This window comes from Gavialis gangeticus, unplaced genomic scaffold (genome assembly GCF_001723915.1).
Source record: "Gavialis gangeticus isolate Ggan-Ray unplaced genomic scaffold, GavGan_comp1, whole genome shotgun sequence".
In the NCBI taxonomy this organism is placed as follows: domain Eukaryota; kingdom Metazoa; phylum Chordata; order Crocodylia; family Gavialidae; genus Gavialis; species Gavialis gangeticus.
The window spans coordinates 39,842,659-39,857,321 of NW_017729006.1; the positions used below are offsets into that span (position 1 = coordinate 39,842,659).

The window sequence follows — 14,663 nt, forward strand, 5'->3', positions numbered from 1 at the left end:
CCCACACGACATATCCATACACACCCTCACACCCTCCCCCACATCCCACATACACACCCACAAACCTATGCCCACCCCCCATACCCTCACCCTCCCACAATATACAAGAGTAAACTCCTACCCTATGAGTCCTGCTGTCTCCTCTCTTGTTGATCCGCCTTTTCCTTTCATCTCATTTTCCATACCTTTTTTTTTTAATTTAAATGCATTTTAATTAATTAATGGCTGCTTGTTCCATTAAGTAACAAGATAGATACTGTTCAAGGTGACTGCTGTCCATTAGCTCAACCAGAGCTTCAGAAATCAGTTGTTCTACAGAATTTTTTAAGATCAAAAGTTTTGAGAGGATCTAGGACCTGGGATAGCCTGTGATGACAAAATATTAAAAATACTTAGTATTTCTTGGTTAACTCTGAATCTTTACTAATGCTTCTGGAAGTTCATTAAGCAGTGCATTGTCATAAACCTCTGGGGTAGGCTGAAGTGTAGCAATTTTACCACGGTTGGGAGGGAAAATCAGTTTTATTAATTTAGTGTCAGCTGCTGGGAGAGTCTTGCATTGGGAGTAACTTTTTTGCTTTCTTATTAGCAGTGAAGTAGTTATCATTAACTTAAAGTTTCTAGAATTCCACCCTCTTCCAGCTTTGTCATGGGAGATGCCCTAGGGCCTGGTGACATAGCTTGTCATAGAGTGCTGAACTGGAAGATTGCTTTGTCTGTCTTGGGTATTTCCAGATCTCTTCTCTTCAGACTACCATGTTAGTAAATGTTGTCAAACCAAAAAGCATCCTCAAAAAGGAAAAACAAAACTCTTGAAAATAGGAGCAGATAAGGATCTAAGAGCTCTCAGATAACATTAGCATGGTTTTCTTTCAGGTTAACTAACTTTTGTTTTCTGTGGACCTGTGTGTGTATCATCTATATTTCATGAATCTTAAGAAATTTAAAATCAGTAAGCAAGTCAGGAAATCCATTCAGATGCAGTTATTTTTGTGAATATTTTGGGTCCATGATAAATGTTACACAGGCCTTTAGTACAAGTGGTTATTGCAGATCAGCATTGGTTGCTTCTAAAATTCAGTATATTGTTTGGGTAATAGTATGGTTGTCTTTCAAAATTTTTCCTTAAGCTTGGTGAACATCCTACAAATCTATATTTACAACTTAATCTGTTTGTTGACACTTTTTGGTGTGAATTCAGGTTGTAAAGCTGTTGGGGGTTTTTTTGTATTTTATTTATTTATTTTTGAAGTGCCAGGACAGTGACTAGTATGATGAAAGCAATTATTGTGTTCCATTAGTGGTAGCTTTAGTGGTATACAGTTGGTTTTACTGATAAGATGCAGCATTTCCTATTAAAGATGTATAACTTTTGTTCTAATAGCTGATGAAAATGAATGGTATAGCAGTGTATGATATGTGGCTTTTTCCTTATTTTTTGGCAGGTTATCTTGCAAGGGGACAATACTTTTCATATGTAAAAAATATCTCTTTTGAATGATTGCAACCTCAACTTAGAATGTTGCTTAACTTCTGATGGAGGAATAACCAGATCTCAAACTGCTGCACTGGAAGACTTCACAGGGAACCCAAAATGTCATCGAATAGGAGTCAGAACCCACATGGACTTAAACAGATTGGTCTTGACCAGATATGGGATGATCTCAGAGCTGGAATTCAACAAGTTTACACCAGACAAAGTATGGCAAAGTCCAGATACATGGAACTCTACACGTATCCTAATGCATGCTTTCCTAAGAAAAAATAAGTCAGTTGATATTTCTTCTACTGTTAGTAGCTGAAATTACATCTTAAATTTATGTTGTTTTGTTAACTTTGGTGTTTGTTTTGTTTTTTAACCTCAAGTTTCAGAACGGCTGACTCTTTTTTTTTTTTTTTTATTTCACTGCAGCAAAGAAATAGCAATGGTCAGTCACTGGTAAAAGAAAAGCGTGGCACAATGCATTTAGGTTAAATATGCTGTCTCAAAAATTATGCAGCATGTTTTATAATTTGTGTTTACCTGTAAAATGTCAGGTGGTTCTTGCTGTTAACATTAACAAGTTAACGTAGTAAAGAGCTGCTGCTGTAACTGTAACTTGTCATAAACAGCGTCCAATTATTGTAAGCCTTTCTTGTAGTGGGGCAGGTGAACCATATGGGTAGTACCCCTGTCTCCTGAATTCTAAAATCAGTTTTACAGTTTTCAATGCAGAGTTCTGGACGAGTTCTTTTGAATTTTTTTTTTTCTTTCTTAGATTACCCATTTTCCAATGAGAGAGTCAAACTAGTATGAGATTTGTTTTAATGTGTATGCTGGCCTGATGTTTGGAGTATTATATTGGAGGAAAATGTTCCCATCCAGAGGGATGCTATTCAGAGAAGCTTCTGTCACGTACGGTAGAGAGAGACAAAAAGCTTATTACTAAGAATGTACCTTCTGGCCTTTGTTTTGAAGAGAGAAATGTGTGGTATGTGCTTATACTTTTCACAAGCGCACAGATGGCTTTTGAAGAAGGTTTAGAGAATAAGGTCAGGTCTTCCACCTATCCTGTTTACCCTCAAAGCTTATATTTAAGGCAGGTGCTTCATAAAACAAGGATGCCAACAAGTTAGAGAGAAACTATTAAAAAGTAATATTTGGTAAGTGAACATTTTTTGTTTATTTCTTTAATCAAATGTTATGTTCCTTGATAGATTAAGGTTTAGAATCTTAAAACCTGCAGAAGCAGGCAGGTCCAATACCCAAATTGACCTTTGTTAAAATTTCTTTAAACTGCTTTGTAATTTGAGAAATTATTTGTCAGATTTCAGTCCTGTTTGTAAGATTCAGTAGTTTTAACTGGTGGATATAAAGTTCAAAACTTGGAAAAGGATGGTGGAGGGACTGAAGTCTGTGATACAAGTTTGCTAGTGCTTTGGATTCACAAGAAGGTAGGAAAATGTCCATCTAACATATCTACTGTTCTACAATTATAGCTTCAGAGAGAAAGTTGTATTTATAATCTTCTGAACTGTGGATTCATATTCCCAATTGGTAGCAATAACTCATGTTCTTTGGTGTAATGCAAAATGTCTTTCAGTAGTAGGTGTAAAAGTTGAATATAGAAGATTCAAGATTTGGCTTACAAATTTTGAGTGAAACCTTTAGGCGTTTTTACACATGCTTGGTGGGGGGACAGGGACACTTTAATTAGAGCACCACTCTAAAGTGCCCACAGCATCTCATGTATCAGCTTCCGCGCACTTCAAAACGGGGGCATTGCGCTTAAACCGCCCCTGCTACCATTTTGAAACGCAGGGATGCTGATACATGAGACACAGGGGCTGGCTGGAGTGTGATAATTGGTACACTCCAACAAACCCGATTAATCAAGACTGCTCCAATGTGGTGTAATTACCCCCAAACATGTACAGGAACCCTTAGAGGCTAATACTTTCCAGCACCAGCTTTATTTTGTGATGGTCATAAACCAGGGACAGACTGGTGCATTCTTGACTAAAAAGGAAAATCTACAACTGATAAAGTGTGCGGTAGAAATCTTAAGGAAGTGAAGTGTGGTAGAAATAGCATGTTCTCTTTTGAGTGTCTTCAGCATGTTTGGTAGTTTCCTAGGTCATTAGATTTAGTAATAAAAATATCGAGTCTTTCTGCTACAGTAACACACTGATAGGAATGGAGTGTTCTTGTCTCCTGTTATCTAAATAGTTACTTGGGGCAGTGTCTTGTGACTTCTTTCTTAAGCAGATTCTTTATTCCTGTTTCCTACTAGAGAATTTAGGATTTTGTTTAGAAACAGGAATTTTCTATTTATATAGCATATCCTCTCTATAGGACCCTGGCACACGCTTATACTTGAGATGTAATTAACCAGTTAAACAAGACTTAAGTAGTTATCTGGCCACATATTAATGCAGTTAATAGTTTGATAAAACCAGGAATAAGCCACAAAGTTACTACACAAGGTATGTGTAATAACTTCAGCTGGTTCCTTTCATGATGTTAATTGAGCGTGTGGCCAGCCTAGGCACCCAGTGTGTCCTCTGTGGCTGGGAGCTGTCAGCTGATCTAGGCTCCCAGCCATGGGGTGTACCGTGTGCTCCTGCTGCTTGGGGCCCCATCAGCTGATTTGGTGTACCCCTGGAGCTGGGAGCCCCAATCATCTGACAGTTCCCAGCCTCAGGGGTCCATTGTGTGCCCCTGGGGCTCCTAGCCAGGGGACTGGAGCAGGGAAAGCCTCGGATCAAGATCTCAGGAAGCTTGGGACCCCCCCCCCCCCCCCCCCCAGTCACACCTCTTGCCATTCATTGGTGTCATGGCAGGAAGTGCAGTTGTGGGAATCATGCATCAGATCTCATGATGCCTTTAGTTGCACCTGTGGCCTTTGGCGCACGCACAGTCTGTGCTGCTCAAAAAGGTAGGATTTTTCTTCCATGTAACAAGTTCTCTAAACATAATTTTTCTATATTATGTTTTGCCTTCAAATTATCAAGAAGTTCATGTTCTTTCTAGTACTAATGGGTCTAAAGCTTAAGCAGGATGGAATCCTATGCAAAACCTGAGCATGACTGTTCATTGCTAGCTAGCTCAGAATATCGTTCCTTGCAGAGACATGAAGTAGTTAACCATGCTAAAATAGGTACTGTTTTACTTGATATAGTGAATCAAGTCAGCATTCAGATGGAAGCATTATTTGACCCTCTTGTTCCTTCAGTAACAAAATCACATCAGATACTTTCGACAAGGGGTAGATATACATCTTAGTGCTTTCACAGTGAGACATCTTTGAAATCTGTAGGCAAAAACCCAGTGTGTAAATGTTACAGCTTAAAGTGGTTTGTTTAACTTGTAGGTCTCTTCTACCTCGTATCAAGGGAAAAGTAATTCAGGCCATCATGAACAAATTCATGCCAAGGTTTGTCGACAAATGGGGAGTGACTTTCTTCTTTGTACAACTGGAATAAATAAGTGCACTGTATTTACCCAAATCCAAGATGACTTTGAATTTAAGATGACCTTTCCCCCACAATAATTAGATTTAATAGATAGAAAATATATACATTTATTATAATTTTCCATGGATAGAATGTAATTATTGGGGGGAGGGGGGCTATCTTTAAATTCATCCTCCCGTTGCTGTGGAGAAAGCAGTGGCAGGAGGGATGAGGGGCCAGACCCTCCCTTCCCCCCCCAGCCCCATGCCTACCATGCCTACCGTTTGTCCCTACCATATTTCCTCCATTCGTCCTGCCATATACCACCTGCCCCCCATGCTCCATGCCTGACCCCCTGTGCCTGTGCTTGAACCTGTCACCTACTAACCTCCCACGCAGCCTTCTCTGTTGCATATTTGCTGCTGCTCTGCTCTGGCTCTGGTGCAGTCAGCAGTGGTGGCCATGGCCTGGCCCCATCCTGCCTGGCTGGGCAGAAGCAGCAGCAGCATCTCTGGGCCCAAAGCTGGAGCAGAATGTAAGTTGTGGGGATGGTGGTGCATGTGGTGTGGTCTGCCCTGCACTCCCGTGAAACCACACAGCTAGATCTCCCTTGCATGCTGCCCCTGCCCCCCAACCGGACTGTGCTCTCCATGTTCCTTCTTTACTTCTTTAACAGGCATTAGAAAATAAAAGTTTAAATGAAAATATTAGCGTATTGGACAAGTAGCCTTGTTACTGCAGCCTTGTCATAAATTTTTATCACCGTCTGTCATACTAAGTTTCAAATAAACCTACCTCCTGTGAATTAATATTTTTAAAATGGATGTATTTAGAGTTAATGAAAAGAACCAGGGATATGCTATTTCTAAATTAAAAAGTAAAACACATTTTTTTTTTTTTTTACCGCCAGATTAATATGATACCAGTAAGAGACTTGTCTGAGTAAGTGGTCAACATGCACAGTATATCATTCAAGCTGCCTTGGGCAGTTTCTCATGCTCCCATTTCTTTCTTATGACACTTGCAAAATGGGTTCCACTGGACTGCTTGGGGTCAGTTTAATGCAAAATGGAAGACCTCTAGAAACTACAGTTCTGCAGTACTAATGCATTATATCTACCTAGTCCTCAATTACTGTCTGATAATATGAAGCTATAGTGTTTGTTAGTACTTCAGATTCAGGATCACCCAATGCTTCAGTTGTTTTTCAGGTAATTCTGGAAGATCATTTCTGACATGGCTCTTGAAACCCAATTGTTACCTATTACTGATGTTTTCAAACAATCAGAAAAACATCATTAGTGAAGAGATTAAAAAAAAGATTGTTCTCCTATGATGTTTCTTCTGTTCTTGACAAATGATATAATGTACTGTACAGCTGCATAGTGTAGTAAAGTAGAGAGAGAGTACTTTTTTAAAACTAAAAGCATCTCCTGTTGCCTCACTCCACATGCTATTGAACTGTGAGGGCCCTATGTAGACAAAATATGGTAAGAAGTTCAGCTAAGCAGGCTAACCCTGCACATTTGTTTGCCTTTCTGCCAAAGTGACTCCACTTCAAGTGGGCTGTATACTTGGCTAGTAAATAGTTTGGGATTACCCTAGAGACATTGCAGCAGTTAGTATTTTGTTACCCATTGGTATCCATTCTTTATAAGAGGAGTATACGATGTTTCATTGATCTCTGAATATGTGCCATTATATGCGTTCCGGGAATCCTGAAGGTTAAAATAAACATGTATGCATTTACATATGGAAAGAATGTGTTGCATCAGATAATGAAATGCATAATGTGTGCTTTATCCTAGGCAACTTCAAAAACAAATGCTTGGAGGTAAAATTATGTGTAGCCATATAATATATTAATTTTTTCTTCAGTTAGAAGTAACTACACAACCTTTTGTTTTTTTCCTCTCATTTGACTCCTATGTTGATCACTTGATGTATTATTTGCTTTTTAAAAAAACAAGACTATTCAGTGGAAAAACAGCTACTGCCATGTTGATTCTGAGAGTTTGAAACTTACAAACTCAAGACGTTTTGAAGTTATAGTTCTTTTTAGTACTTTAATACCCTAACACATGCAGTATGAAATACTATAGTTTTTCTCCTGTTCAAATACATCTATATAGCCAAGTACTTATAGATGCATACTGGAATGTGGGGTTACAAGGAAATATGACATTATAAGGTGTGTGCTATAAAGAGTCATTCTGTATTCCTCTGACAGATACAGGATCCCTTCAAGCACTTTCTTTCCACTCAATTTAGACTTTCCCATAAACCACTTTGGATTTTGCACTGCATAGTGCAAACTTCCAATTTCCAGTGTGTGGAGAACTGAGCATTTGGTTTGGAGTCTAATCCCATCACCATCATTGATACTCTAAACAAATCCTTTGAGTGTTTTCACTCTCTGTCCTCTATTCCATATGTAAAACAGGACTGGTTTTGTAATAGTTTAATAATATTATATATAGTTAAGTATTTTATTGGCCTTGTGGAAAAGTAACAGAGTCAAATATGGCTTTTAGGGGGGCAGGGGTGTTTTTATGTGCTGTTCTGTTTTATTTTTAAAGAACTACTGTTGGGGAGGGATCTTATTTCATGATAATGCCTGGATGCATTAATATGGGTTCCTGGCAAATCTTGTTATAGGATAGCTTGAAATGTATTTTTTCTTAAGCCATATTACTGGCTCATATTACAACTTTGAACTTGTGCTGCAGCTTTGTTAACTCTCTTTGAAAGTGAATTATTTGGGGAAGTTCCTAACTCTTGAAATGTGATCAAAATTCTCTCAACTGCTTGAATTGTTGGGAGTATTATAAAAATCATGTAAACTTTCATTTCTCTTATTGTTTACAGTGGCATTATTTGCTTGTTTTCATGCAACATAATCTTTGAGTTGAATTTATCAGTAATTGATAATTTAATTTTAACGTAAGTTTTCTGAAAGATTGTCTCTAAAAATGAAATAAACTGTATTGTTCCTGGAAAATTATTTAACAGAATTTAAATGTTTCTAATTCCCTAGTAATTTCTTAAAAGTGTAGTATCTTCTGTGTCTGTCTTTACCACAGCCATTATTTTTTGGTGGGCCAGTTCCTAATATAATAAAGAGCCCAACACTGGCTCATATGAAGTAACAAAGCCCCTTACATAGGGGCTACCTGAAATGAATAGGAAACTTCTGTGTTGAAATAATTTGACATTCTTATCAGCATGCTTACTCATTTTGAAGAACCTTCTCTATAGTTTCTTTACCATATCTGTATTACCTTGTTTAACTTCTTTTTCTTCCAGGTCTTTTCAGTTTTACCTATCTGTTCCATCCTGTTTCTTAAACCAGCTTTCTCAGGTTTGTTAATTTCTGTCAAATGTATTAGCAGTTTATTAGAGAGTTTTTGTTAAGGTTTAATTGTATTTATTTATGCCTTTTAGTCCATTTCTCTAGCTTTGATGAAGGCCTGTAATCAGTTTGTTTTATGCAAGTACTTTCAATATATGAATGCATTGTAGGTATTAAGTGGCATGACTGTGTTTTAAGTCACATGACTAACATGTTTGTGCCTACACTCTTTGCTATACAAGAATTGTTTGTAGTCCTTTTGGCAGAGTTTTTTAAAGTCTGTTCTATTTTGTGTATTGTCGAGACAGTAGTATAGAAACTTGCTTTTCATTTGGAGCAAGTAGGTGGTAAACTCTGAGATGTTCCTGTGAGCATGCATGCCACAGACTGGTCTCTGGGAAGCTCTATCTTCTGCTATAAGCAGGATGCACCAATAAAGATTTTCTTGCCAATGCCAATAGTAGATGATTAACCAATCATATAGACCAATGCCAATCTGATAACCGATATTTAGTAATGGTGCAAGGCATTTTAAACTACTGACATTAGAAAACCTTTTTTTGTTTATTTTGTGTTATGCATGCACACATGCCTCTTGTCTGCTCTGGCCCCCCAATAAGGAAGGAAGTAACCATCTTATTCCCATGCAAGTTGCCCCCTCACTCATGGCTATTACTCGCAGCCCTGCTTTCCATGCAGCCCATGTTGCCACCTTTGTGCGAACTGCAGTGCCAGGCATGTTTGAAGCCCCAGAGCATGTTGCTGCCTCAGTGCTGGTGGGCCCTGTGCAGCCAAGCTCAGTGCCTTCCGTACTGGAATGCCCCTTGTGCAGTGCCTCACCCTGCTTACATGAAGCCCAACATCTCCAAGGCAGCCCTGGTGCTCGGGCCCCTGCTGCACACACGGCATTGCTGTGGCAGCAGCAGAAGGAGCCAGTAAAGGTCCCTTTGCTGCTGAGTATGGAGCTCTATAACCACTCCCTGGCACCCCCCTCTTTCTCCCATTGCTTCCTGGGACCTGTAGCCTGCCATGGGCTCGGGCTGGCAGAGACGTGTGGGGACCGAACCATGCACGCCACGGTGCTATGGGCATAATGACCATAAAAGCTGATAATGTTCTCTTTTTATTGGTGCTGATCTGATAACCAATGGATATACTGGTGGACCCCTTCCTATAAGCAAGTTTTATTGATTAGTAAGGTTGTATCGGAAGCACTGCAAACAGACAAAAGTAAACATGCAAGTGCTAAAGATGAATTTTATCTGTTGGTAGCTTGTGATTATCGTTTTTTATAGGCAAATTGAAAAAGTGTGAGAAACTCAAGTTGACTCTAAATTCTGAATCACGTTGATTTGAATGAAGTTTGGTAGCTTTTTTTTGTGGTCTCATTTTTCCACCGTGTATTTTTTTTTTTTTCTTATGCTAAAATATATTCCTCTAATTTACAGGGGCAATGCATATGTAATTTAGAGTGAATCCTAATTTTGCAAAGCACTATAAATGTCTGTTTTGAAGTAGTGGGAATTGAAGATTACTGTTACCTTTCAGAAGGTGCTTAGTATGTTACTGGATCAGACCTTGGTGGTTAGTAGCTGGGCAGATAGTTTTGGGGGAGGGGGAAGTTTAATTACTTTACTACATATCACTACAGAACATCCCACTGCAGAATTGTGTTGTCCTTTCAGTATGACTTGTAAGCGATTGGATGGAAGTGCAGAAAAGCATCTCTTGATGTTTCCTGGTAGCCATTTGGGCCTCTGCTACACATTACATATGTTATGCAATTAATTGGTTAATTGTGCAATGAAGTTAGACTGGGCACATGTGCAAAGTAATTATCACATGATAAAAATGACTAGACAGCTACAAGAATAGGTAACCAGCTATAAAGTTAGTATTTCAAAATGTGTAACAACACCATAGCTGGTTTCTATACAGCTTTAATTTCAGCATAAAAGTAGGGCCTTGAATATGTGTGTGGCTTCTAAAGCATGTTGCTGTTGTAGAACTAGGTTTTGCTTTCGCTAAGGCAGGAATCCTTTTTATAGAACTCTCCTTGTGATATTCAGGCTGCCTGTGATGTACTTACAGATTGATTACATGCACTGCACTTGGGATTTTGTTTTGAATCCATCAATCTTCCTGTCAGTGGTTGGCTTTAGCAGATGGGGATACAGATTGTAAACAAGGATGGCACATGAGAGAGCATTCTTTTTTATACATATCGTGTGTTTAATATATGGGGGGGCGTGTTGTACAGGAAAACCTTCTGCTGGACCACACTAAAGAGAGAATGCTATAGGTATAGATTTGTTTATACATAAAAGTCAAAATGAATGAAAATGTGAGTTTCAAACTAAGTAAAATACTTTCGTTGTGTGATTATACAGTTATACAATCACAGATAAGTACAGCTAAAAGGGACCTCCAGAGGTCATCAAGTTTAACAACACTGCTTAAGGGAGGATCATTTCTTTCTAAAGAATTCCAGACAGACATTTGTGTCCCAGGGGCCGAAGGTAAAGGGCCAGGAGACTCCTCCCGTGGCAGGACCCAGGGCAGAGCCAACCTGCCAAGACAAAGAGAAGCCCTGAAGACAGGGTGAACTTACCTTTTTCAGGGAAAGTTGCACCGGATGAGGGAACGCACATACGATTCATCAGCTGCTTTTATCTATGGCTGGGAGCAGTGCAGGCAGATGGCATCATAAAGAAGTGCTGCCCAGCTGAAAGAAAAGCGGGAGGTGGGAAAATGGCTGGGGGAACGCTGCAGGCAGCAGGCTGCAGAACTGTTCCCCACACCAAGCACAGGCGGCACGAGCAGCAAGAAAAGGACTTGAGGGAGGGCCTGTTGGAGGGGTCTAGGGCCAGTTAAAGGGGCCACCACACCAGACAGCAGCAAAGCTGGACGAGGGACGGAGGAGTCATAGACTCTGGAGTCGTGAGTGGGGTGGTCTGAGACCCCGTTCCCCTTTTTTCTCTCTTTTCATTAACTTATTTTAGTTGCATCCATTGTCCTGGAGCCCCAAGGCAGGGGTTAGGGCCACAGGCAGCATTCATGGATCTGGAGGAGCTGGGGCAGCGTGGCGGGTAGCAGTAGGAACACCCAGTATATTGTCAGGGACTGCCCAATGTCCCAAAGCTAACCTGTACAGAGGGAGATTAACAGGAGCCAAATTGAGGACAGGTGGCTACTTCGGAGGGCAAGCCAGCTGGCACGTGGCTGGGGTGTAGGGGAGGTGGAGCCCCAAGAGTACCCGCTAGGGGTAGCGCCTGACCAACAAGGAGCCACAGAAGGGAGCACCACCACTGAAAGGAAAGATCAAGGCATGGCAGGAAAGTATTGGGGTCTCCCTTGGGGTGAGCATGACCCAGGTTCAAGGCCGCAAGAACAACTTCCACAGCCAACCCTGGACACATGCTCCCGGGTGGCAAGGTAGCGCCTACACGAGGCCAGGCAGGTTCAGTTTGTCTAACCTGTGCCTAAGAGTTTCAGTGATGGGCATTCTGTGATCTCTCTAGGGAATCTATTTCAAGGCTTAATAACCTGCATAAGATAGAGAATGTTCTTCCTAATATCTTACCCAGTGGTTGTCAACCTTTTTTGGACTCGCACCCCTTATTGGGCTCAAGGTACCCCTCCATAACTTCTATGAAATTGAGTGCTACCCAATTTCAAAAATGCTTTTAGATATTAGTGTTTATTCCCTTGAAGAGGTGCTGGGTAGTGAGGGGCATATCGTCTGGGCAGAGATGAGCCTGACAGCATAGAATCACAGAAATTAAGGGCTGTAAGGGACCTCAAAAGGTCATTGAATCCAACCGCCTTGCTCTGGGCAGGAATACTGCTGAGATCAAATGATCCTGTCAAGGTGTCAGTCTAGTCTCCTCTTAAAGACTTTTAAGATTGGGGATTGTACCACCTCTTTGGGAAGTCTATTCCAGGTTCTGGTCACCCTTACTGCAAAGAAGTAAAATTATTCTCTAACAGTTTATGGCCATTGCTCTAGCACCCTAGTGAACATATGTTCTCCTAGCTCCCAATATTTGCTCCTTACATACTTATAGACTAAATTTTCTTGCACCCACAAGGGGCACACTTTTGCAGCTGAGCCTCTGGGTTCACACCCAGACTTGAACTCTCAACCTTTCCCCTAGTAGCTCAGCACACCAACCTCTGAGCCAGACAACAAGATCTCAGTATGTGTTTATCTGCTTAGCTTATCCCCTGACACCTCACCTCACCATTCTGGTGGCACCTTGGTTGAGAAGCATTGATCTAACCTAAATGTGTTTTGTTGTAGTTGTCATCCATTTTATTCTATCCTTAATAGACCAGAGAACAGTCAGATGACATCCTGTATCTAGCGGCCCTTTTTTGTATTTGCAAACTGTTATCAAGTGTACTTACTCTTCTCTAAATTAATCTCAAGTCTCTCCTCATACATAATGTTTTCTTTAATTATTTTTGTTGTTGTCTGCTGTACTCTGTCTAAATATGTTCACGTCTTTCTTGAAGTGCTGTATGCTGAATATGACACAGTACTCCAAAGTGTGCTGGGGGGAAGGTGGGGAGGGGAGACGTTTGTCTTTTGGCAGAGGATTATTTCAGCACATTCAGGGATCATGGATTTGGGAGAGTAGCTGCTCTGTTACGCAAGTGGAGTACTGAATTTCCTCCATTATAAATCTCTCAAATAGAGAAAATGCTTCAGAAGTAGCCATGCCCACATGAAGCTTGATTCTGTGTTTGCCATGCTGGTTGCAAGTGCCCTGGTATCCTTGACCTAGTGAAACCTAATTTCTGTCTTACTGGTGATGGAAAGTGTCCTGACCTAAAGTTCAGTTGTCCATGGCAATATAGGCTAACAGTGTGGCTGATAATTTGATGAGTTTAATTAAGTGATTGGAGTGAAAAAGTGGTTTCTATTTTGATTGATTCAATGTGTCTATCTGTATTTGGTATGCAATACTTTAGTAGTTATTGATGCTATGTTGCTTTAAGTTTCTGAATGTTCTGAAATATTTTTGCATGGTTTGTGAATGAGGTCAGTTCATTAAACATTAACTCTATAGCAGTTATGCATTTTAGTGTCCTGGAGACCTTATGTCCTTTGGGAATACATCCAGTCATGTCTAGGTTTTACAGAACTGAAGAAACTGAGGCTTGTAATCATCCAGTCCTTGAAAAGTTGGGATCTGAATGACCTTACTAGGTTACAGTGCAAGTCATCTAGAAGGTCATAACAACACTTGTCCCTCAAGGTCCTATTTTTTTCTGTTTGCCGTAAGTTTGGCTAGACTGTCTAGAGGCCTTCATGCCCTATTTTTCAGTACTGTACCTTTTGTTCATTTGCGAGGACAAGTTTGTGGTCAGAATAGTGACACACTTCTTTTCTGTGGTTCTTTGTCTTACCAGGTGAATTGTAGGATAGTTCTCGCTTTGTTTTATCTTAAAATGTCAGGCTCTTAGAAAAAATCTTTGTTTTGGAGAGCCATACAAACAAAGTAATGTAGCCAAGCTTTCCTTGTCTAAACGCACAGAATTCCATGTCTGACGTTTACTGTAGTAGTGACAGAGAAGTACTGGAAGTATTCAGGGTCTACTGACTGAGATCATTCGCTGCCTTTGCAGGTTGGGAAAGTTGATGCGTTTGGTGATCTATAAAGCTGGCATTATGCATCACTTTCTACTTTTTCAAGACATCATATGGTTGTCGTCCCTGTTGGATATGATGTTCAAAAGCAGCTTCTTGCAGTTTGGTGTAGGTTGCTTTGGGGAATATAAGCATTGCAAGTGGCATGTAGGATAGCAGAAGAGTTTTCCATATTTGATGATTTTCTTCATCTGAGTTCCTTTATGTTGGTTTAGACTTCCTTTTTCAGTTTACCATCCATTTATAATAGTTCCACTTCAAACTATAAATATGTGTTTTATTTAATAAGTTGAAGTTGAAAAGTTTTTAAAGTCCTGTACCTATACAGGTGATACCACTGAAAAGGTTTTATGTATTTTCTCCGTCTTTTGACAAGGAGCAATACCAAGGAAGGGACTAGGATCTCTTGAGAAAATTATTTGATAGGGATATGTTTCAATAATCGTTCACAATAATGTAGTATGTTTTGTTAAAGTACCTCCCCCAACTAGATTGTTTCTAGTTTTGAAAGATTTAGTACTGGTTACAAACATAGCATCAAGTTGCAAACAAATGCAGGACCTCCATCTAACCCAGGAGGTGCACAGCCCCACCAGGGGAGATGCCTTGTTGGACCTGGTGCTGGCCACGGGTGACGACCTGGTGAGGGGCTGCGGGTGCTCTACCACCTGGGTGACAGCGATCATCGCCTGCTGGAATTCACCATGCAGCGCAAGATGG

The 14,663-nt window shown here is 40.3% G+C and overlaps 1 protein-coding gene across 2 annotated transcripts in view; it reads left to right on the plus strand.

The window, feature by feature from the left end:
- The window catches only part of CUL1 (cullin 1), an 89,559-nt gene that overhangs the window by 30,238 nt on the left and 44,658 nt on the right, over positions 1–14,663 (plus strand). For both annotated transcript variants that reach the window (XM_019509115.1, XM_019509116.1), the window contains exon 2: positions 1,446–1,734. In XM_019509115.1, the coding sequence (XP_019364660.1) occupies positions 1,595–1,734 (140 nt within the window). In that variant the 5' untranslated portion in view covers positions 1,446–1,594. The remainder of the gene's footprint in view (positions 1–1,445; positions 1,735–14,663) is intronic.